The sequence below is a fragment of the Fopius arisanus genome, unplaced genomic scaffold (assembly GCF_000806365.1).
Source record: "Fopius arisanus strain USDA-PBARC FA_bdor unplaced genomic scaffold, ASM80636v1 scaffold00045, whole genome shotgun sequence".
Taxonomy (NCBI): Eukaryota; Metazoa; Arthropoda; class Insecta; order Hymenoptera; family Braconidae; genus Fopius; species Fopius arisanus.
The window spans coordinates 438,122-462,333 of record NW_011887784.1 but is presented as its reverse complement, the minus strand read 5'-3'; the positions used below and the strand labels follow the sequence as shown (position 1 = coordinate 462,333).

General features: G+C 36.9%; 1 protein-coding gene across 2 annotated transcripts in view; it reads right to left on the bottom strand.

Moving 5' to 3' along the window:
- sli (slit guidance ligand) overlaps nucleotides 1-24,212 on the bottom strand; it is a 217,902-nt gene that overhangs the window by 2,727 nt on the left and 190,963 nt on the right. Inside the window, exons 3-27 of one of the 2 annotated variants that reach the window (XM_011305876.1) lie at nucleotides 15,411-15,626; nucleotides 10,890-10,961; nucleotides 10,747-10,818; nucleotides 10,388-10,601; nucleotides 9,441-9,604; nucleotides 9,288-9,359; nucleotides 9,096-9,167; nucleotides 8,929-9,000; nucleotides 8,643-8,786; nucleotides 8,216-8,379; nucleotides 6,685-6,835; nucleotides 6,367-6,585; nucleotides 6,215-6,286; nucleotides 5,749-5,912; nucleotides 5,088-5,289; nucleotides 4,082-4,153; nucleotides 3,849-3,992; nucleotides 3,607-3,773; nucleotides 2,860-3,079; nucleotides 2,172-2,481; nucleotides 1,857-2,070; nucleotides 1,235-1,702; nucleotides 624-824; nucleotides 389-535; nucleotides 67-206 (exon numbers count right to left, since the gene is read on the bottom strand). In XM_011305876.1, the coding sequence (XP_011304178.1) occupies nucleotides 67-206; nucleotides 389-535; nucleotides 624-824; nucleotides 1,235-1,702; nucleotides 1,857-2,070; nucleotides 2,172-2,481; nucleotides 2,860-3,079; nucleotides 3,607-3,773; nucleotides 3,849-3,992; nucleotides 4,082-4,153; nucleotides 5,088-5,289; nucleotides 5,749-5,912; nucleotides 6,215-6,286; nucleotides 6,367-6,585; nucleotides 6,685-6,835; nucleotides 8,216-8,379; nucleotides 8,643-8,786; nucleotides 8,929-9,000; nucleotides 9,096-9,167; nucleotides 9,288-9,359; nucleotides 9,441-9,604; nucleotides 10,388-10,601; nucleotides 10,747-10,818; nucleotides 10,890-10,961; nucleotides 15,411-15,626 (4,153 nt within the window). The remainder of the gene's footprint in view (nucleotides 1-66; nucleotides 207-388; nucleotides 536-623; nucleotides 825-1,234; nucleotides 1,703-1,856; nucleotides 2,071-2,171; nucleotides 2,482-2,859; nucleotides 3,080-3,606; nucleotides 3,774-3,848; nucleotides 3,993-4,081; nucleotides 4,154-5,087; nucleotides 5,290-5,748; nucleotides 5,913-6,214; nucleotides 6,287-6,366; nucleotides 6,586-6,684; nucleotides 6,836-8,215; nucleotides 8,380-8,642; nucleotides 8,787-8,928; nucleotides 9,001-9,095; nucleotides 9,168-9,287; nucleotides 9,360-9,440; nucleotides 9,605-10,387; nucleotides 10,602-10,746; nucleotides 10,819-10,889; nucleotides 10,962-15,410; nucleotides 15,627-24,212) is intronic. The other variant, XM_011305877.1, reaches the window with a different exon arrangement.

Below are 24,212 nucleotides of genomic sequence, written 5' to 3'. Positions count from 1 at the left end.
AAAATAATATTACAACATTTAACTACAGTCATTTATTGAGAAAATTCAGGACAGAGGAATATTTACCTTGCGACGTTTGGTTTTGCGTGGAAGGCAACAAGAATTGGCACAGCTTCCCCAGCATTTAGCGAGTTTTACTGGTCGTCGACTGCGACATCCATTCTCGCTGTAATACTCTCGTGTATGTTCCTTTCTACATGTTGGCGCTGTGAAAATATATTAATAATACAGGGATTGCAATATAATAATTTTCTATTTTTCTAAAGCTTCATGGATCTTAACGCTATATTTTTCCGCGGTATTTCGATCAATTCCGCTCAATCTATATTATCACCTTTATATTAAAAATGTAAGTGACAAATTGTATCAACAGTTTATTCTGCTTTACCTTTCTCGCAGTATCTCCCCTGCCACCCAATCTGGCAACGACATGTGTATCCATTGCCAAAAGGTGCTGGCACACATTGAGATCCTTTGCGACATTCGTGTCCAGTGCAGGGATCGACCATACTCGAGCCTGGCAGCGCCACAATTTCTAAAATTGAGAAAGAAATTTCCCGTCACTCTTATTTCTCACTTTAACGCGTGGGAGTTATTCTGTGTTTTATGATTTTTCAACGTACCAGAATGATCATGCACAACGTGCTCGTGCTGAAGAGAGTCGTCAAGGTTGTCCTCTTTGAGTGATGATGGTGTTACCGGTTCTTTTTCAGCCTCGTCAGCCTCTTCGTCGTTAGCAACACATCCTGGTGTCACTCGATGCATCTTCGCTGCATTGCTAAAATCCACCATTTTGTGATTTATCCACATTCCTGAAATGCATCCTAAGAACCAGAAAATTCATTATTTCCTCATTTTCAACAGCAATTATCAATTTGCATATGCAGTTTTTATTATTTACATATTCATATTTGAAAAAACACCGATCGCGCACCGAAATGTTAATCATAAATTTGACATCGCCCGAGATGATGAAAATATAACTCTATTCTCCAGAAGGAATATTGCATAAATTCCAATTAGGAAGTAAAAATGATTAATCCTAGAATAGCATTCACTTAGAGGAGCTATTTTATTCTGGGACCTCTCCTTTGATATGATGAAAATGCCATTTGATATTTTTGGGACAATTTACATATACTGAATAATTTAATAAATCTCCACATATTACAGCTAATTCCACTAACTGAAATGATCACTTAATAGCAGAACGAGCATGGACAGGATAAAGTACCTTGGAAACTGGTGACATTTCTCAAATGAAATTGTGAGAATGCAACACTAGCAACATCAGACGTGATGCCACCAACGAACATGGGCGAATTGAGCTTCAAGTACTCCCTGGTGCCCTCATTAATAATACTCCTGGCAGGTCCCCTATCCACCCTCAACGTGAAGTTCTTCTTAACAGCAATGAGTTCAGCCATGTGGGGCTTGCCATCCGACACCATCTCGTAGCTGTACATCGTCGAGGTAGGATAATTTCCAACGTCATAAGAAACCCGTACACGACCATTGAACAGTTCGATAGCAATATGTTCACCACTTTGGTCCATTCCATTGTACAGTATAACACCATTTTCGTGAGTGGTTGTGAAGACGATGGTCACATTAGCCTCGGGCTTCGTACGAAGCGGCTCAAGCTCGACCAGCGAGCTGTTATCCACGAAGCTCAGGCTCGTCAGGTACTCGCATCGTTTTCCTATTTTTTTTTTTTTAATAATCAACAGCTTTTAATTATTTTTCCTCATATAGAAAATTACGGCGACTCTCTCCAAGATAAATTGTCAAGGGGTAACGAAATAAAAATATTGAATCTAGTGAGTTTATTTTGATTATTTGGTTGTTAGACTTACCAGTATAACCGGGATGGCACTGGCAGAGATAACCCGCGGCGGAATCAGAGGAAGGCTGGAAGCAGGCGCCATGCTGACAATCATGATGTGCACATGGACTCGTTTGTGGATAGAGCATGGCTGTCGATGGGGCTGCTTCACAGTATCTTCCTGTATAATCCGCCGGGCATTTGCATTCGTAATTGTTTATGCCATCGATGCAAGTAGCACCGTTCTGAAATATTGAAAAAACAAAAGGTGGATCAGTGGAATTGAGATAAATATCGAATAATATTGAATTGATTGGATTGATTTCACCGGAGGATTTAATCTTACCTGGCACAGATGATTAACACAGTCATCCAAGTTTGTGGAACAATTAAGGCCAGTGAAGCCGATCGGGCACTCGCAGCTGTAGTGGGTCCTGTGGTCGACGCACCTTCCTCCGTTCTCACATGGATCATGTCCTTTTGAGCAAAAGGGTATTTTCTCTTCACAGTATTCTCCCATGTATCCCGGTGTACAGTCGCATCTGTAGGCCTGTACGAGGTCCACACAGGTTGCGTTGTTTGCGCACTTGTTGTTCTCGCAGTCGTTGACATTGTTTTCACATCGGAAACCCTCGTAACCGGGGGCGCAGTCGCAACTGTCACACATCGACTTAACGTCAATTGAGAGATAAAGCTCGTCGATTGGATCTCAACCGATCCACCAACAATTTTATCAGCGATAAAAGCCAAATTGTTGTAATTTTGAAAAATCATACGGGCGAAATGGTATCGATCTCTACGCATCTCAAAATAATATTTCGTCGAGAGATGATATAAGATGATAAATCATAAATCATAAATCATAATTTATTTATAATTGGTAATTCATGCATCGGATACAGATAATTTCGTGCCAATGATTAACGTAATTTTAATGTCAACAAAATTGGGGAGGCGAGCTTGATCCAACCCGCTCTATATATCTAAAAAAAAATATACGATATTGATAAAAATTGGAATTGGCTGTATTGTACCTGAATCTTCCTTCCTCCAATACTTTGCAAGTTCCGGCGTTCCTGCAAGGATTTCCATAGCACGCGTCAATTTTATGCTGACACCTGTCCCCGTGATATCCTGGCGTGCACTTGCAATTGAACTTCCAGTCCGGTAATGTCTCGCATAATCCTCCGTTTTGGCATGGGTATGTGTAGCACACATCGCATTTTGCCAAGACCTCGGCAGGCTGTTGTTTGGCTGCACGGAAGAAATGTCTACGATTAATGAGCAATTTTAGTACCGTTCTGAGAGTTTTGACCAAAAATAAACAAACTAAATAGACCAAATCCATTCAATCAAAAATAAAAACGCAAAATATTACGCGAAACATAGGTTTTTCAAGCGAAAACAAATCAAATCTTATTGTTAATTACATGAATTAAGGAGATAAGTTTTTTTTTTTATACACGAGTTAATCCCACAGGAAAAGTTTCTTAAAATCTGTCAAAAGTTTTATCAACCGCTCATGGAATTTGATCGGAAGATCCACAGATTTACTGATGATTTTTCAATAAATAATTTATCCATCAAAAACATTGCATTCAACGAATTAATAATTTTTTTATCTAATAATAATAATTTAATAAACGACACAACATTTTTTTGTTGAAATTTCCCGTGTCATTTATAATAATTGGAATTAGCAAGTACTCATTAGAATTATTAATTGATCTCCTTGATTCATCTAAATAACCAATGAACTGAGCAAGTTAATTAAAACTTACTTTTGCATTGGAAGGCGCTAGCTGGAGCGCTTAATAATAATTTATCCTTCATAGTGGAAGGCTCCATACACCTGGCAATGCCAGGCTCAATGTCCAGGTCTTTTTTCACCCACTCTGCCAGCCACCGCATGTGACAGTCGCAGTAAAATGGATTCGAACCTATAGCTCTGTAATGGTATAAAGTGTTTAGAAGTGTTTTCAAAGAATATTTACACTAGAAATTGAATTACGATGGTCCTTACAGGTGTGTTATCGACTCCAAATCGTCGAATGTCCCTTCAGGAATTACCGATATATCATTTCCATGGAGAGAAATTATTCTTAAGGATTTCAATCCTGACAATGAGTGTCGTTGCACACATTGAAGCTTATTATAACTGATAATTCTGAAAAATGATATGAAGTTGATATAATATTGACAGAACGCTTCGGAAATATCTGCGGTTTTTATCATTGAATTGTTTGAATTACTTACAAGTGCGATAATTTTGTTAAATTCCTGAACGTGTCGTTGGCCAGCATTCCTATTTGATTATTACTCAGATCCCTGCAAGGTAGTATGAGTCATAAGTACATTAAGATGAATTCAGGATGATAGAAATAATTCTTGAGTAAACGGAACATCGGAGCGCACTTCAATCTCACTGTGTTTTCATTCAAGTGCAATCAGTTCAGATAATCGTATTTTCCTGATCCCTCTGTGTAATTAAATAGTTTCAATAACAGTGTTTATACGAGATAACGTGGCTTTCATTAAAGAAATTACGGACTTTTGAGTTTGTTCAAATATTTGATCCCCCTGTGTGCTTACGTTAATGCTCATGCACCAGAAGTAATGCCGCAATTTTGTTTGTACAATTATGATACAATTATGATAGTGTACTCAATGCAAACAAATGTAAATATTTTCTGTTAGGGTAGTAATAAATAAATAAACGGGAACAACATTAATCATTTTTTTCTCCTGTGAATGTCAAGGCGAAGACAAGGGATTTATGAGAGAATTGAGTGAAGTTTCTTGTCGGAATTATTTATTTTCACGTTACACCTGTGAATTCTCAATTGGTTCACTCCATGATAGTTTTTCACGTCTGACTAAAATTTCTGTCTAGATAATTTTGCAAATTCCCTTTGGGAAAAATCCTCGGATAAATTCTCCCGAACCTCATTTTCCCTGGATTCTCACAACAACTCACAAGTCATATTTTTCCACTCATCTTCTCTTACCATTTCACTGCAGAAAAAAAAAATCCCGTTTTTTTATGTTGCGCTCCGTTATTTCGCTCTAGTTATTTCAAAAGTGCAATTGAAACCATTTGATGTCGAGGGTGGAAACTCAATCTCCTCAAATCTTTATATTACCGCTATCGCGAAAGACACTATCGCTGTATTTTCGTCATTATATCTGAGCTGCACCAATACTGCTATTTAAGAGAGAATAAAATGAAAGGAAAAATAAAACAATGAAAACCAATACTCACAATCTAGTAAGCATTCTCAGGTGGCTAAGTCTCTCGGGCTGAATTGTTTTTATATCATTGACGTCTAGATAGAGCTCAGTAGTCTCTGGGGGTATACCCCGAGGTATTTCAGTTAGACGGGATCTTGAGCAACTGACAACAGAACCAGCGCAGTGACACCTCGGTGGGCAATAATCATCCCCGAGACACCCAACACTATCACCTAAAATGAAGCAAATCAAAATGGAATTCCACAAATCAATCTTTCAACTATTGCACTCATTATGAATTATTGACTCAAATATTATATAAAATTTTCTTCATTGCATTTCACATGATTTTCTATTTCACATTATAATCCCTGCATCAAAAACTCATCACATTCCAGTTTCCTGACAGACTAATGAATAAATAATAATAGATAATAATAATCAATAATGATGCTGTAAAAAATATTAGAAATATTGTGAGAGATTTAATTTTGGTGTATTGCAATGAATTTTGAATTTTCATTCTGAAAAGGAATAATCTTGTCTTTAACGTGCAAGTGAATTACACGACGATAAATTATTCCAAGTCTCTAAAAAATCAGGGAAAAAATGATTTTATAGTTGTCAGGATGTTTATTATCATTGGAACGACAAAACGGAGGATCTGGGGAGAATGGAAATATGATACTGACTGTTGCACTTGAACTCGTGCCTCGGAATGTCTTTGACGTGGGCGTCCTTCAGTCTTGGAGGATCATGGCATCTCCCTATGGTGCCTGGCATATCACGAGTCCTCAACCATTCAGCGAACCAAGCAAGATGACAGTTGCATGATAGCGGATTTCCCTGCATGTCACTGGGAAGAACAAATTATCTCCGTAAACCTCAACGACTTCAATTAAATAATTTCCTCGTCCCGTCTCCTATTTTTCCCATATCAAATTATAACACTAGATCATGGAATATATTTGAAACCTCAAGTATGACAGCTTCAGTATTTATTTAATTATTTCGTTTCAATTTTGAAGGAATTTTTATCGTAAACGATCAATTGTTATTAATTGCGATGACTAGTGGTCAATTGATGTCGATTCAACAATTGAAAAAATTAAATGAGTAATTAAATTCCACCGATTCACTCAATAATTCATGACTTACATGTTTCGAATATGAGCTAGTCCCTCGAAAGATTCAGGCATTACGCAGGTGATGGAATTTCCCGTCAAGTTGCTGTTTGGAAAAGTTTTAAATGTAATTATAGAGAAGATGAGGGATACGGGGGTGAAAAATAACGATAAAAATACACTTACAGTGTTTTCAAGTTAGTTAGGCCAGTGAACATTTTATTGTGCACCTCTCTGAGTTTATTATCGGACAGAAGAAGTTCGGTGAGCTTGTGGCCACCTTTGAAGGCTGATGCCTCGATCCGAGTGATTTTATTTCTTCGCAGATCGAGATGCTGGAGATCGGGTAATCGCTCGAAGAGATTATCTGCTTTAATTTTTTCGATTTCGTTGTTGCCGAGTAATCTGGAGATAATTGAACCGTAAGGGACGGAGATTGCGGAGAGGGAATGGGATTCAGGGACTCACATGCCCTCATTCCAGAGTAATTTTTCAAATACTCACAATGTTGATGTGTAAACCGGAAGTTCCCGAGGGATTGATGTAAGTTTTTTGTCTGAACAATCCACAGTAGCTCCATTACAAATGCATGGTGAAGGACAGGCACCTGGGAGTATGCACTCTCCAGCCCTTTTTGTCAGCAATTTTTCATCGCCTAGAATCAGAATAAATCATCTCATGGGTATCGATTAGCTGATAACCAAGTGCCTGTTCTACCCCTCTCTGTTTTAATAAAAATATTCCATAAATAATCTTCATGATCGAAATAAAATGTCCGAATTCTGTAATGAAGTGTTGGAGAACAAAAAATGAATTCAAAGGGTACATTCAGCTGAGAATGAATGAAATTGCAAGAGAATACAGGAAGATCTTATTTATTGTTGATAAAATGGCTTTATTAAATAAATCTGACATCCTCCTTCGAACCCGCTTGTTCTAGATATGTTGGCGAAGGAATCTATGCCAATGTTTAGTCAGACGGAAAGTCGTCATTCATTTATCGAGTTCTATTGCTCGGGAAACCGGAAATTTCACAATGAAATCTCACAGAACTTTCGTAATAATTATTCAATCAATATAAATTTCGGAATAAATAAATAAATGAACGATAAATCCACTTCATGAAACATCTTGTCCGACGATATTCGTCAATAAATTTGTTATTAATTAGATCCATCTCCTTTTTTAATAAAAATAGTTCCCCAAATCATTCGGCAGATATTTTTATAAAATGGAGATTTGAAGATTTTTTTACGTTCGAATTATTTGGAAAAAATTGTAGGCGTAAGAAAATTGTCTTAAAGTGGGTAAAATATTTGAAATCATTTTTTGGCCTTTCCAACTTTTTACAGAATTATTACAAGTCTTTATATAATCCATCAGTAAGTAATATTTTCCTCGGTATGAGTGGAAATGCGAATGAGATGACGAGGATATCGCACGTTGTTTACAAACAAAACATCAGAGACCCATGCAGGGGCTGTAAAAACATCGTCTGTAGAATGGAAGAGAATGTTAGTAAATTTTTTTGGTATTATTAATGATTCAATGCATGCTTCGTCACCTTTTGATCTTAGGGACTCCCAATGACCCTGAATGATGTTAATACGATCTGTGAATGTTAGTTTTTTCAAGCGTACGTACCGTTATGAACACATTCCGCCGGTTCAACCATTTCAGTTTTGATAAATATTAAGGAAAATGAATAAAAAAAAATTAAGTGAATAAAAATTTATATTTTTCAGTCCGTTCAATCTCTCATGTGATCATTCATTCATCCAGACATGAGCATTCGCGTGCAGTTGAAGTGAGCAAAATCATAATACAAACAAAACATTTTTAGATCAAGGGAAATATTCAGTAGACTTGATGATGACACTTTCTCTCTTGATGTTGATGACGGTGATGGGCGTGAAAAAGCATGGATTGTTTATGGTTTGTGGTCCATTTTGATTGGATGAGGAGTGATAAGGTTACCGACCTGATACCAGCCTGTCGAAGTAAGAGAAGATACCGGAAGTCGAATCGTGCTTACCCTTACATTTGAACTTTTCGTCCCGCATCACTTCAATCTTCCTCTTGGCAGCGCGTTTTGGTGATTCGCATTTTGGTCCAGATGTCTCGATTGGGTGTTCATGAAGGTACAGAGACAACCAACGCAAGTTGCAGTCGCAGATAAACGGATTCTTCGCTAAATGCCTGTTTGAAAAACAAAAATTATCCACATTTTCAATATTTTTCCATCGACTCTCCAACTCGAGTAATCAGAGATATATCGATTGCACTTTTATATCGATCATTTCAATTTCATTTGACTTCCATGAGAGCTCACTACAATAAGTCATTTGAAACTGTCAAATGACTAATTTTATTTAAAATTGCAGTGAGTAATTGAAAATGGAATAAACTCTGTATTCATAAAATAAGGAGATAATATAGAGTGGAAAACAATGAATACTCACAATGTCTGAATATTTCGTAAATTAGAGAAAGTTCCATTGGCCAAAGACTTGATATTATTGTCATACAGTGATAGCAGAGTCAGACTAGTCAGATCACGAAATAGATCGGTACGTATGCAGGATATGTCATTAGCATTCAGCAGACTGTAACAATTCAAATTTTGATTAATCGTCGTGTTTCCACACGTACATTAATGAATACAGAACGAGGTATAAACATCCCCAGCCAATATAAACTCGAAAATAACTTCTATTTAGTGTGTGGAAATGTTTAATTGGAACTCACAGCAACTGCAAACTAGTTAAGCCCTGGAATACGCCACCGGGTAGCTCGGTTATTTTATTTCCGTAGAGAACACTAGAAACAGAATGTCCATTTGTCATCAAAAATTTTAATGAACTCATGAATCTTTTTTTTTTATTTCTGTTTGTTTTTGTTGGCGAGTTACTCACAGAGATTCGAGGGATTTTAATCCGTGAAATGCGTCTGCAGCCACTTTTTTTATTTTATTGTTGCTCAAATCACTGGAAATTAATTTTTAAAAATTACAAAATTACGACATTTGGTAAATTGCGGTATGAAGGAAAATTTATTGAATTCAATCGATAGAGAAATTATTTATGAGAGTCAGAGCATTTTCTTACATTCTGACCAATTTTCTGTAAGGAGAAAACGCCTTGGGTGGTATTTCAGTGATGGAATTTTGCTCCAATCGTCTGTAAAAATGGAAATAATTTTGTGATGATTGTGAAATTACCAGACGGCTAAGCCATAAATTTCAATTACAATCAACTCACAATTCAGTGGTGTCTTCGGGCAAATGAGTGGGCACTTTCTCTAAGGAAGTTTCTCGACAATGAACAATTCCATTGGCACATCTGCACGGATGAGGACACTGTGGCTCAGCTGTGCACTCTGAACCAGACCGTTCAACAGGCCCTGAACATTTGAATTCGTGCTCCTGAAAGTGGCAATTAGTCATTGTTATATGAGACACTTGATCATTGAGGTAATAAAACGCACCAGAATTTCAAAAAAATCACATGATTACTCAATTTTTGAGAGATATAAATATTCATAAAAATCCGATGACTCAAGGGGAAAGTATTTAAAAAGGATTTCAAGTCCCTAAAATTTTTAAACGAAAAAAATTAATTCCACTCTATATCGAAATTCCTTTTGGACCTCCGGATTGTCTTTAGAAAAAGCCGTCATAGAAAAATAAAAATTTTCCACAGATGTGAAAATTCTAATGATAACCGATGCAAAAGGTAACAAACCAGCTTTTTTTAGTGGTAAAATTGAAACAGTGTTGGTAATGTCCACTTCGATAGCGATAAAAACGAGACAGCTGCACGTGGCGCAATAAATTTCTCAAAAAACTCCCATAAGCTAACAAAAATAAATATCTAAAAAATATTTGAAGGCATGAAAACGTCGCATTTCCAGTACACGTTTCTCCATACATTCCAACATCTTGGTACTTGATTTACGACTGGCGTATTTAAGGAAATTTATCTCGTTGCCCACCCACGGAATCGACATTTTACGCGATATCCAAGTGGTCTGAAGACGGGCAAAGAAAGAAAATGATCGAATCCACTGGCCATTTCACCCTGTCGTTACCTTTATAGTCACAATTTTTTTTCAAACGTTAAAAACTGGTTTTTTTCTATCTTTTTCTTGTAATATTGAGGGAATATATTCTCGCTGCACTTGAGAGGGGAGTTGTGTGTTTATGTACCTGTAAATTGGCAAGCTCTTGTCCTTTGAGGTGAGCCGGTGATGCGCATTTGGTATGCTGGCCAAGTCGTGGCATGCTCTTGAGGTGCCTCGACAACCAGGCGAGGTGACAGTCGCAGGCCAGAAAGTTGTCGGATAATTTGAGTGTACGTAAACGAGATAAACCGAACAGCATCTCCTTGCCTAGGGTTATCAATTTGTTGTTGTTCAACGTCCTTGAATTAAAACAAACAAAAATATAAAATCCCCTGGAAATAATTCTTCATCATCAGTTTTCCACATTTTTTCAATTTATTTAATGACCAATTCTCTGACATACTATAATTATTCGATTAAATTAAATTTGTCGATTGCACTTACAGAATCTCCAAATCCTTCAATTCTCTAATTGCACCCTCGTCAATACATGTGAGAACGTTATTGTCGAGTAATCTGCAATTAATAATTAATAATTGATGATTTAATTGTCAATCTGGGATGAGAAATGATCGTGAAATTCTTACAGATGTTTCAGCGCCGAAACCCCACGAAGTGTTTTCGGTCCAATCATCGCTATTTGATTGTGATTCAGATCTCTGTAATAAAAGGCATCTTAATTAATTAATATAATTACAAAATAATCCTTGGAAGAAATATAATTAACAAGAATATTGAATTACATATGAGAAAATATAATTGCTCTCTTAGCTTTCATACAAATTCCCAATAATTCATATATATATATTTTATTTTCAGGGTAGAAAATCATTTTTTTGGTTTTACATATAAAGAATTGAAAAAGGAAAGAAAAAAATTCCCCCTTTTTCACCGCTCGGCCAAATTACAAATGTACAAAATGAAAAAACTGTTACAAGAGAGAAAAAAAAGGGAAGGTAGTGATTACCCTTCACGTGACAGGTTTCATCGATCCATTAATAGAATAATAATAATAACCTTTCCACGTATGAACCCTTGATGTCATTGAACTCCGACGAGTGACTTTTGTACATTCTCCGTTATGAGAAGAGCATGTGTAAATGATAAAGTTTTCGCGTAGATCGCAAGTTCGACCTACATTATCAATACATTATTCACTGGGGTCGGGGTGAAATTATTACGCAGTAAGTGAATAGGGGAATAGATAGAACTCAAGCTGATGGAACTCTAGAGTCCCCTCAGAGTCCAGCAACACCACAACTAGTGGATGTGCCCTGACACAGCAAATGGCAAAGTTGGAAGGGTTCTCAGACATCAGAAAGACCAAAGGGGTTTGTACCCTGAAACTACAATATTCCCATAGAAATTCAGACAAACCCTTCACCATTTTCACTTGGCTTTTTTCTTCATATTTTTGGAGGGAGAGACTACAATTCTCTGTTCATTGGTCTCATCTCACTCGAGGAGTTTGCACGTGCATCTGAAAGGTAGTTTTCTGGAGTAGACTTACGTGTCGAACTGCAGGAAAATGCGATCAATTGGTCTGGCATAGTTGACAAACTAGCTTTACACGACCTCAAGTTTTATCAACTCTGTAAACTTTGTTATCACTCGTTTTTCTGGGTTATTCATCGATTATCAGGCATATTTAACAATTCGTCGTGCAAATCTATTGAATTTATTTAATATTTTTTTCAAATTCACCATTTTAAGGGACGTCTGGTGATCGAATGACCATTTCAACTTTCATATTCAACTGATTGCCTATCAGCGATTAGTGAGCGCTTCCAGAACATTTGAGTATGGAAAAAAAATTCACTCGAAATGAATTGGAAAATTTTATCTCGACTATCCATTTATTACCTTCACTCGTACGATAAAAACAGCATCGGATTGATGGTCCCACGAAAAATCTGGGTTAAAAGGATTAACTTCTATTTAAATTGTTCAAAATTTAACATCTCTCCATACAATTCTGCTTGTTGCAAACGAATATTATTGAAACGGAGAATTTTATTTCGTTGGATATGGAATAAATAGAGTAAAAGCGCTTTTCCACGGTTTTCACATTCACTTTTATGCACTATGAAAAATTGAACGGAGAGTTTTCATGTTGTGTAGTTGAAATATAAAAAGAAATTTAAAAGAGATTTTTCACAAACTTTTTTATGAACTCATTGCAGTCAACAGCGGAATAGTTGTCGAGAAAATTTTCGACGAATTCCACACGATTCATTTCGCCGATAATTAAACGACTGAAACGCATGACCTATTTGTCTTCAATATTTAAAAAATAATTGATCAAACAATCAGTAATTGTCAAAGTTTTTTACTCCGACGAATTCCCTCCAGAATTAAATTCCCCTGTCATCAGTTGTCGAGAAAATTGTCGATGAATTACCCACATTTTATTTCGCCAATAATTAATTGAAAATGGAATGTGTGTCATAAGTGTGTAAAAAAAGAAAATATTTCAACATGTCTTCAACATGTTGTGAAAATTTTGAAACAACTGTAATTGTCAGAGTTTTTTTCTCCAGCGAATTCCCTCCAGAGTGCAATTCCCCTGTCCTATCCCGAGACATTGATGATGATAGGTTTGGTAAACTACCGGGACACAGTTCACCATTGACCATCCACTCGCTGTGAACTCTCCTTGCAATCTGTAATTATGTTCTGTACCACTGGGAAAACGGATTGGACTGCGTTATAAGCCTGCTAGCTTCCTCTCAACCCTTCTCCTCCTAAATTCGATAGTAATTTGAAATAGAGGAAACGTTATAAGACAAACCAATGGGAGAAATTCAGTCCCAGTACGCTCGACCCAATCCAGAAAGCAATTACCGAATTTCGATGTGAATGGAGGGGTAGCACTGGATTTTGCTAGCTCGTATGACCACCCGGGACAACGTCAAGCGATCCAGTGGAATTCACAAAGGGACCATAGACATTCTGAGGTACTTCCTATCGTAATCCTACTAGACAGCTAGACATGATTTATGAATCACTATCTGGTCAAGGGTTGACGGCACTCATTGATAAACAATTCATTAATCCATCTTATCCCTCGGAATTACCCTCCAATTATTATAAAAAATAACAGGTCTTTTGGTTTATTTGAAAAATTGTTTTTGCATTTTATCATATTTTTTATTTTTCATGACTCACAAAAATTCAAACCAATGAAATTCAATTTCAAATGCTATTGCGAATAGAAAAAATGACGGAAAAGATGAATGATAAATCGGCAGCACTCAGTTATCAGTGCTATCAATTAAATTAAGAAACCGAAAGGCTGAATTTGTTTGCCAATTAAACTCGAGCGAAACTTTTCACTTCAGAAATAATCTCTAAATCCGTTTGGCAAGGCTCCACCTTGAATAATCAACAAATCACGTTTAAATCCCCTTGGCGAATAAGGAAGATGAAAAAGTTTTGAATAAACGTAGCATCTTAATTACGAAATAAAAAACATGGAGGTGAAGTTGGAAAGCTCGTGCACCTGTGGTTGAATTCCCTGGGAAAAATGTGAATAATAAAATATGGGAATGCGGAGGAGTTGTCTCATGAGGGCTGGCAACTCTCGGTTGTTCCACTCGTTGTATCCTTGATCGTATTACATCCCATTGTGAGCAAGGTGGAGGCATCGTTGTTATTATTATTGCGCTACAGGAACTTTCGAGACCCGTCTGTCTGCCCACTTTACGGATGATGGATGGATCATGGTGTTGTGGGCATAGTTGGAATAACTCAGGCGAGGTGGATTGCAGTTTTTCAGGAGGGGATCGAGATAAGGGCCCCTCCATTATTTCAATGCTTCATGATTTTTTTCCTTCCACCATTGCAAATTCAAATACCCTCGCCCTGGGTTACTTCAATTTTCAATTTATTACTCCCATCTCTATACGACTGAAAAAATATGTAAAATCGTTTGGAAAAATAAAAGTTTTGTATTTTTTCATAAAGTGTTTCGTGTGAGTTAAAAAAAAAATTCTACCTCTAAAAAATAAATCGGAATTTTAATTGGGGAATCAAGAGATGAACGAGTTTTGAATTTTGTCGAGTTTTGATACAGTTCTAGTTATCATTGACATCGGAATAAAAAATAGGGCTTGTGTGTCGATCTTGAGTAATCGATAATCGATACATTTTTCAAGAGACATCATTGATATTCGTGAATAATTCATGACAGATACCTCTACCAATTACATAAATTATCACCAAAGGAATCCACTCTCATTTCAATACCTGATAAAACATGTAAAACCGGAAGTTCACCGGTGGAATATTATCCATATATCTGGGAAGGGGTTTTACCCTCTGGGTAAATACATTTGGAGTCGCATCTATGGACTGAAGGGAATGTAGGTCGCTGGTTTCTCAAAACTTTATGTGATACATACGAATGGTGAAGGTGAAAACCAGTAGCTCTAGGTACATCTGGAGCTCTTGCACTTCATCCCGTTTTTTTTTGCAACGCTTCAAGCTACTTACCATTACGAATGTCTCTAACAAGACAAAAAGAATGAAGATATACTACTCAAACTTGTAAAAATGTCCAACTTTATTGAACTTTTTTATTCAGCAGTTCAACTTCTTCCCTTCAGCTCTAAAAAATCCACTCTAAATTCCTCAAGCGTATTCCGATCAACGCGATAACTCCAGTGAAATTGATAACATGCTAGATAAAAATAAAAAATGGGAATCATAGACTTCATGGGATGTGAAAGAATTATTTACGATCCGCTGACAGAAATGAAGGAGCAAGATGCATTTCTTCTTAATCTGCTGAGGAATTTAACTATTTTCAGCTTTAATTGCTGAGTAATTGTTCTAGGGTAACTTAGCGGCATGTCATTACATCGTTTAGCCCCCCGCCAAGTCGGAATTTTTTTTTTTATCCGAGTGACAAAAGCCCCTGATACTGACACCTTTTTGCGTGCGGCTTATCCAATTATTCTCCGAAGTGTAACCACTCTTTCCACTTTTTCCTCGACCTGCCCCACTTCTCCACGCAATTTATGATACCATGAATATCGTAATCCTGAAGTGGAAGGCTTTTAATCTACATGGAATGAAAGAGAAAGAAAAAAGAGATTAAAGCTCACAATTTCCGTAGATTCATCATGTTGGTGAAGAGGGTGTCTGGCAGGTATCGAATCTGATTGTTGTTCAGCTTCAGTTTCTCCACAGCTACCAAATCTTTGAATGCACCCCTCTCGATCGTGTGGATCTGATTGTTTGACAACTGAAGAAGATTAAGTGTCGCCATGTCCTCGAAATCTGTTTTAAAGATTACGGAGATGTTGTTGCCCTCCAGGTGCCTGTAAATAAAAAGGGATTAGGGATTAGTGGAGTAATAAATACAAATTTATTTTCATTCTTTCTTTCCATATGAAAAATGCCGAATTCGCATTAACAATAAAAAAATTCATTCATAAAGAATTGAAATTGTTGATTATTTATTTCGCGAGATGAGTCATCAAAAAAGACTTTTGCGATGAGCAATTGAATTCTCGGTACAGATTGACAAATAAATAAAGATATTCGCGGAATAATCCCCAAACCTGTTTTGAAGTTGGAAATGAAAAATAATATTTTATGGAATTATCCTCGTGGCGTTCGTTCCTCCATCTGCAAAACAATGTTCACGTTGTCCCTGACTCATCAGTACCCCATCCTCTGCAGATTGAAACCTCCCCAAGAGGTATTTAACAATTTTTTACCCCCCGGAAATAATGAACTTCCAAGGCGGCGTGACTTCGTTACCCGGTGGAGAGTGCGAATTCGTTAGACAGAGAATGAAAGAAAAAAGGAAACCAGTGGCAAAGAGGAAAGGAAAATAAAAAGTTTACTCTGTAGAAAGAAAAAATAAAGAAGAGTAAAGGGAGAACTAAAGAAGAGAAAGAGAAGGGAAAAGCCGACGGGAGAAGCCGACGGGAGAGGAAGTGAGTCGCCGTCAAATGCAGCCGTTGACTTGAGTACTAACGTCCGCTTTTCCCAGTGGAAAAGAAGTTATTAAGGTCTTATTAAACTGCTTCTTTTCCTCAGCATTTTCTTCCTCTGCTTCTTTTTTTTTTATCTCTAGAATAAAAAATAGAATGGAGTGGGCCTCTGCGAGGGGGAGAAAAAGGTGAGGTACTAACGAGATTTGACTTCTCCGACGGATTTTCGTGGTTGGAAGACGGGAAATAGCGCGAAATGGGGGGATACGGGGGTTGGGAATGAACAAGAAATCGTGGAGTAGAAACAAATTGCCAGACGAGGTTATACCATCCCTTGACGTTTCCCCGATGATGACTACGTGACATTCGTCCGTCATTTCGACGTTATCGCGCACTTGGTGTTGATGGAAGGCCTGATATTCTGGACACGTTCAACTTCTTTCATCGAGTCATCATATTGTGGCAAGTTTTTTGAAACTATGATAGGGGATTCGGTGGATTGCTTCATTATTTTTTCCTTTTTTGGGGATTGAGCTGTCCAAGGAATATACGTTTGAGTGAAATTTTTTTTTTCCACATTGTCAGAAAATTACCGGAGATTTATCTCTCTTCATCAAAATAATTGTTTCTGTTCGGTTATTTATAATTTCGGAAATGTCACACTTATGGAAATTTCAATCAAGTTATTTAATTAGAATATTTAACAAAATTATGATTGTCAAGCGAATGAATTTTATGGATTGGAATTTTGCCGAGACTTCTAGATAAAAGAGAACTTTCAGAAATAATTTACTAATGAATTACATTAAGTCATGTAATATAGAGAATTGAATTGCAATATTTCTTGAGAATGAAACAAATTGTGTTCGCAGATAATTGAGGGAGATCGTTATCTGTTCGAAAATAAATATATCGAATTGGAATTCAAACAAATTCGGATGCCCTCTGATGATTGAATTATTTTTAAAAATTCAGGTCGCAAAGATTTTTAGTTTTGATTTTTTTAATGACTGTTGTTGCTTCTATAAGCGAATGATGACTGGTCTTGATCAGTTTGCATAAAAAAAAACGCCTAAAAGCGAAATTCTGCTCGAAATAAATATTTTCCCTGCACTTGAGATCCACTCGGACGGATTTGTGCTTCCGAGAACACATGGTACATGAGCTTTAAAGCGTCGGCGGCGCTAGTTTCAGTCTGCGCCACGGTCAATTAAAATAACTGCGAAATTTCTCGGAACACCACGACAAGTTACCGGCACTAAATTCAGTGGGATTCAGGTGGCACACTGCCTCGATTAATCGTTACAACTCTGAAAAAAAAAAAAAACCCATTTTTCACCAGCGTTTTTTTTTACCGACACATGTTTTCACCCAGAAAAACCACTCACTAAGTAAAAAATATAGCCAGCACGAAATATTTTCGAAAAAATGAATTTTTGATGCAGATCACGCTGAGAAAAAAATTTTCTTTAGCCAAGAATATTTACTAACCACAAGAAAATGCATTTGGGATTAGTAAGTCTTATGGGAGTATTTACATAATAATCGCCAGCTTTACTGGTGAGAAAAAAATATTTTTGGCAAAAATAATTTTTTTTCTTAGTGCATTTTTGTTTTTTTTTGGTAGCGACTCTGAAGGGGAATGCTGGAAATTTTTTTTGCGATGTCTTAGTATTTTATTTGATGTTGGGTATGCATGTGAGAATGAGCAATTGATGATGATCACAGTATTATATTGAAGAAGGGACAGTGAGAGTGAGAAGGGTATCCATCCGGCCGAGATGTAATCAAAGTTTGCAGACAACCACTCAGGGATGTTCTGCCTTGAGGAGGTCACGTCACTACCATCCGGATATTCATTTCCACCCTTGTCAAATTTCCCCCCCTTCACAGTTTCACCCTATCCAGTGGGTAAACCATCGAGAGGCTCTTCCTCTAATTCGCGAGAAATGAAACCGCAAAGGATATTATATTCGCACTGACCTCTTTTCCTTTTTAAAACATGAGATCGTCCGAGATCGTTCGAGATCGTCCGAGATCGACCGATAATATTCGAGATTATCCGCGATGATTCCCAAATTTTCACGATTTTCCAAATTGTTGACATTTTTTAAATTTCCAAAATTTTGAAATATTTCGGGATCGATTCCCTTTTTCCTTTTATATTAGGAGATCCAGATGAGATAATTATTTTTTGCTGATTAATATTTTCATTAATAAAAATAGAGAATTCGATTGAATTTTTTTTTGTAATGCAGCCATTGGGTATGGCATGAATCAGCAGTTGGAGATAATAAAATAAAAATCATTACACGTGGCGAATTTCTAAAAATTGCATTGCCAATGTCATCCCACACAAATCCCATAAAATTCCCTTCAATCGGTTGGAAAAAATGTCCACCGCACCATGAAATTTTTATTTCCTCCTCAACTCAAACTCGACTCTCAATTTCCACAGTCCCAATCCTGATAGACAAAAGAAAAAGTTTAACAAAAAGTGAATATTATGATACCATGGCAGATCTCGAATAGGTTTCCGGTTTTACAGATATCGAAGTTTCCAACCAATTTTCCGTTCACAAACTATAGAAAATAACACGTTTCCCACCCTCTGAAGATGATTCACCTTCAATATCCAACGCAACAGAAGTCAACACTCGTATTAGAGAGGGGAAAAAAAAGGGGGGAAAAATAAAAGTTTTATATTGACGATACGAGTAACAACAAAGGCTGTCGGTGCGATGTTACACAGGCCTACGAACCCACGTGAACTCTCGAAGAGGGTGTTCATGCATACGTGGGCAAACGTTACGCCATCGGAGGTATACCTAACGGTTTATCGATATTTTTTTCCCCCTTTATCTCTTATTATTCTGCAAGTGCAAAACGTGACATTCGTGGTACCCGCACATCCACCCATGTGCCTTAATCATGAGATTCCATTGAACGGAACCGAGGAAAATGTGTCTACTGTAACTAAGTTGCTAACAGTTGTCTTCGGGAGTGGACAAGGCGGTGACTGCAGTTGTCTTCTAGAATCTTTCTTGTATAACTGAAATTTATGGGATGTTGAAGAATGAACAAGACTCGAGATAAACACGTAAGACCATTTTTAACTCGTTTGCTTCTTTCAAACGTCAAACGCTAATTGATGATGGAATTTATGGGTAGGAGGGGTGGGATGCATATGCATCGTTTCTATCATCTTAGATTTTTTATTTCTTCATTTTTCAAAGATAATTACATCACCATATATTTCACCAACCATTTCCCACTATTATTACATTACGGAGACTAAAAAATTTTATAATGCAATTATTTCCTCAGATATGGAGTAAAAAGTCATCAAAGTCATCAGACCTCTCACGAACCGGAAGTGTCCGAGATATCCCCAAAAAATCTCCAAAAAATCTCCAAAAAATCTTCAAAGAATCCACAAAAAAATCTCCAAAAAATCTTCAAAAAATCCACAAAAAAATCTCCAAATAAATCCACTCCCCACAATCACTCCCACCACCTCAAACAATAAACCCATAATTGATCCCAGAAAACATGACTCTTCCTCTTCCCCTCCCCTCCCTTCATTAATAACCCAAAAAGGCACAACAGCTCCCGTCCTAAAAAAACCCTGAGAAAAAAAAAATGTAATTGCAGTATTACCCACGGAAGAGAGTTGACGCTGTGACGACGCGATATGGGCGGAGGGACTGGACAAGAGGGAGTGGAATCTTCATAATTTACGATGAAGAATGAAAAAAAAAAAAGTGAGTAAAAAACTTGAGGTCCTCATCTTCACGAATAAAAGTTGCTTTCTTGGCCCTCGCAAACTCTCTGTTTTAATTCCCTCATTCTCCTCTCCTCTCTCCCCCCCCCTTCCCCCCATTGACCGCATTGTTTATCTTTATTTAACATATCGATTACCGATGACTAGCGAGTGAATAATAAAGGCTCATTGAAAACTTTCCAGACAACCCAAATGTATCGAGTGGCAAAGAATTTCTAACGGGTGGATTAATATTTTCTCGTATGAATAATTAATGTCGATTGGCTCAGCGTTAATTAACCAAGTTTAACGTTAACGGTAATTAGTGGTGGTGGCATGGTCGGGTCGTGTCGTGGGGTCGTTTAGATTTAGACGCCTGATTTGGTGATGCATGAAAGCCACGCGCCAACGGCGAAAACCGCACACACGCAGACTTTATATAACCCCTTATGTACTTGAGGCTAAAGTTTTCCCGATGGCACTAGACCTTTGACTCGGCTTTAGCTTTGGTATGATTTATCAAGTGTGGGTTTAACATCGGGAAATGCGAAGGAATTTCTTTCTTCTCCAGTCATGTGACATTTTCCGCATGATATATAAGTGCGAAATATATATATACTATATTATTATATGCGTATATGCCGCCCAAGTTACAATATATATTAGATATATTGGATATGTAATGTATATTACAGAAATATAGTCCAGATATATCTGATATATACCAAATATATTAGCGGTCAAAATATATGGCACGTGTCATTACTAGTATATATTTTCTTTTTCATACTCCATCTTTAAAAAATGATTTGTGCGAAGTATTTGCTTGTGTGATTTTTCAAAGGGTAATTTTTTCAATAGAATAATTATTAATAATTACTACACTCCATCGAAAAAATAATTAATTAGTTGAAATTAATAGCATAACCTCAAGTAATGTTTAAAAGAATATATCGAATGACATTCCATGTGCAATTAATTCGTTTGAATGTAGTAATTTCCAGTCTGATCAAAAATAATGAGAATTTGTTAGTACACACTTTATTAATTTAACATCGCAATGACATCTAATTGAGTGAAGAGCGGAAATTCCCGTCGTTTACATCACTGCAATCTGGATAAATGAAATTGTTCGTCTTTGCTTGATTCAATATTGCCGTCTATCTCGTAAGATAAAACGATGAAAGAGGAATGACGCTGGTTTAACTGCGCTTCATGAAAGTGCGCTATTTTGCGACAATAAAAGCCCCGACGAGAGCGAGATGGGGTTGTAAAGCTGCAAGTGAAATTGCCGTGTTGACTCGTTACCTAAAACGAATCCGAGGAGACGAGACAGTCAATGTTGCATTGCAGAACACAAAACTTGTGCTTCAACCGTTGAAACAGGTGCTACCAGTGAATATCTAATTCGGCAAATTGAAATTGACGATTTAGATGCAAATTGTTGTACCAACGAATAATCAGACGAATATGAAATATCGAGACTGGGAGTAAAAAAAATTTTATTCTCTTTCAATTATCGCTTTGGATTTTTCATTAATATTATTCAACATCTGAAAATTTTCATCCTCCTCCGATATTTGATAACCTGTTCCAATTAATTGCATTCCAGGACATAAAAATTTTAAAACATTAATTCTCGAAGCTTAAACAAGAAGTCACACAATCCACAGCAATTTTTAATTGTTTAAAATAATGAAAGCATAATTGAATAATAACAGAAGGTGGAACAGCAATGAAATAAACATTTCCATTGTGCAAATGGCTTCCTAAAAAATTTGGGTCACTTAAAAGATTGTTAGTTCAAAATGGGAGAAAGGGATAATTGCATAATTGTCGTTGGGTGGTAATATATTTTCTTATCGGACAGGTAGTCCAGGTAACTCGCTGTTTACCGGTGCTATGAGAGAGACAAACAATTGAGTGAGAAATAAAAATGAGAATAACTCAGGGAGAAGACCAGTCTAGTCGGTAGAATAGGCAGAGAAAAAAGGCAGTCGAGCATAAGAATTCCCTGGTTTTTATTTTATTTTTTTCAAGCACTTGAAACTAGAATATATTTCAAACCATGCGAGTGAGGAGTACGTACGTTTGTACCTCGTAACACCTCTTCGTGTTAAAACACCAATCGTAAACCGCTGACTGGCACTTTTTATGTTGCTATTATACGAGAGGTATTGCGACCCCTAGGACCCTGAGTAACTATACTGCAAGTACTCCTCTGTCATTAGAGGAAACAAACTCGTTTGTTTATCAGGGGTTGAACGGGTTACAAAATGCCCAGAGAGATCATTGGCTTTAGTGTATAATTGGAGGGAAAATTAAAAAACAATTTAATTTGCGGGGGTAGAGTTCATTTCTCTGGACCACTCATGATCTGATCTCACGTAGAAAAAACTGAATCATTAAATTAAATTTTCATTTCAACTTCCATGAATAAAATATTAATACATATTTTAATTCAATTATTCTGTGGAAATTATGATTAGGAAAAATAAAGAAAATATTGAGTATTACTGATAATTCAAATTATTCATTAAGTCGAATTAATTGATTGTTGGCTATCTGTGGAGATCATTTAGAAAATGGCGTTTTTGGGGGGCTATCAATAAAATTGAAAGGAAAAGATCAAACTTATCTAATAAAAATGGAATAGTCGTGGTAGTAATCACCAACACGATCTCGCTCCAGTTTCATGGTTAGGATCATTTAATTCCCATTAGACCCCTTCTCTCCTAGAACTTGAAATTTGTTGGCAAAAGTCCTGGACTATCAAAAAAAGCCCCATCTGCTAGGCCTTTTCCAAGGGATAGCTGCCAAACTTGGCTCACTTCACCTCAATTCGTGTCACTGTACCTCGCGTGTACCACCAAATTTATTCGGCCTTTTTTTTTTTATTCAAACCCTCTCGTGTTTTCTGGAACGACTTTTCTGCAGGTTCGCCTACTTACTGCCCTCAAAAAAGATCATGACCCAGAGCCGTGGCAATTATAGTCGCGAAAGAGTTTCATTCAAATGAAAGGAAATTCACTCCAATTAAAATAAATCCTTTCATTATCACAAGTTCAAAGCAAAGAGAAGAGGAAAAATGGGAATTCATTATCTCATTTGTAGCGAATTAATTAATTGAAGGGCTTTTCCTGGGAGTGTGCCATCTCCGTGATTCAAATGAATGAAATTGTTGCACTTCGATTACAGTACGCAGCGAATAGATTTCTATAAGAAAATAAAAATTATTCTCCACCCGAATCAGTCGGAAAATTAATATAAAAATTGATATAATTCGACCAATTCGATTTAATAATTTAAATAAAATGAATAATAATCATTTGAGTTTATCCATTTATTATCGGAGGCTAATCTAAATCGGGTAGAAATGATTCAATAAAAAAAAATCGCCTCTTAAAAAAATCCTTCTCCCAAACAAATTGAAGAGAAAAAAAAAATGTTTTCCTCACTGTCGGCGATCGCCACGAAAATGCAACAAATAATTCCATGAACATACGATAATGCCGGCATTTCTCCAAAGTGCATCATTTAATTAACATAATTCCAGTAAACTTAATTGCAGGAGTATTTATCCAACAGCCGAGAGTACCGTCTGTTGTCTTAATTGCCGGTGCCATAATTAGGAACGTAACCGAGTAATAATCCAAAAAGACAAATGCTGATATCGATCCGAGGGGAATTCACTCTCATCCTGGTGTTCATAACAGCCAGTAAAACGAGGTACATTTTCATTCGTTAATCACGTGCAGCACGATTGCCCTCCCCCACATCATTCTCGTAATATTGAGGAAGGTATGGCCTCGTAAAATCACCGCTCAGGTGGATATCGCGATAAATCGATGCACAGAATACAAATGGGGTAAACGAATTGGTGATGAAAAAATGGTTAATGGTTTTTCAACGGTGGGATGGAGGGGAATTTCATCTGGCGATTCTGTTGCTAATGGATTCATAATCTTAATACGTCGGGGCTCGCGTGCCTCGGCTCAATTTAATATAAACCTGGTGAGCCACTGTGCTCAATGGATCCTATTCCGTTGAAGGTGAAATTGGTGCACCTCTTTATTATTAAATTTTCATGAAATATGGGAGTTTATCAAGTTTGCCCGTTTGACGACGTTCTTTGGTGAAGGGTTTCAGGCGATAATAACAGGATAACCAGAAATGACGCCAGAGCTTTTATCACAGGTTTA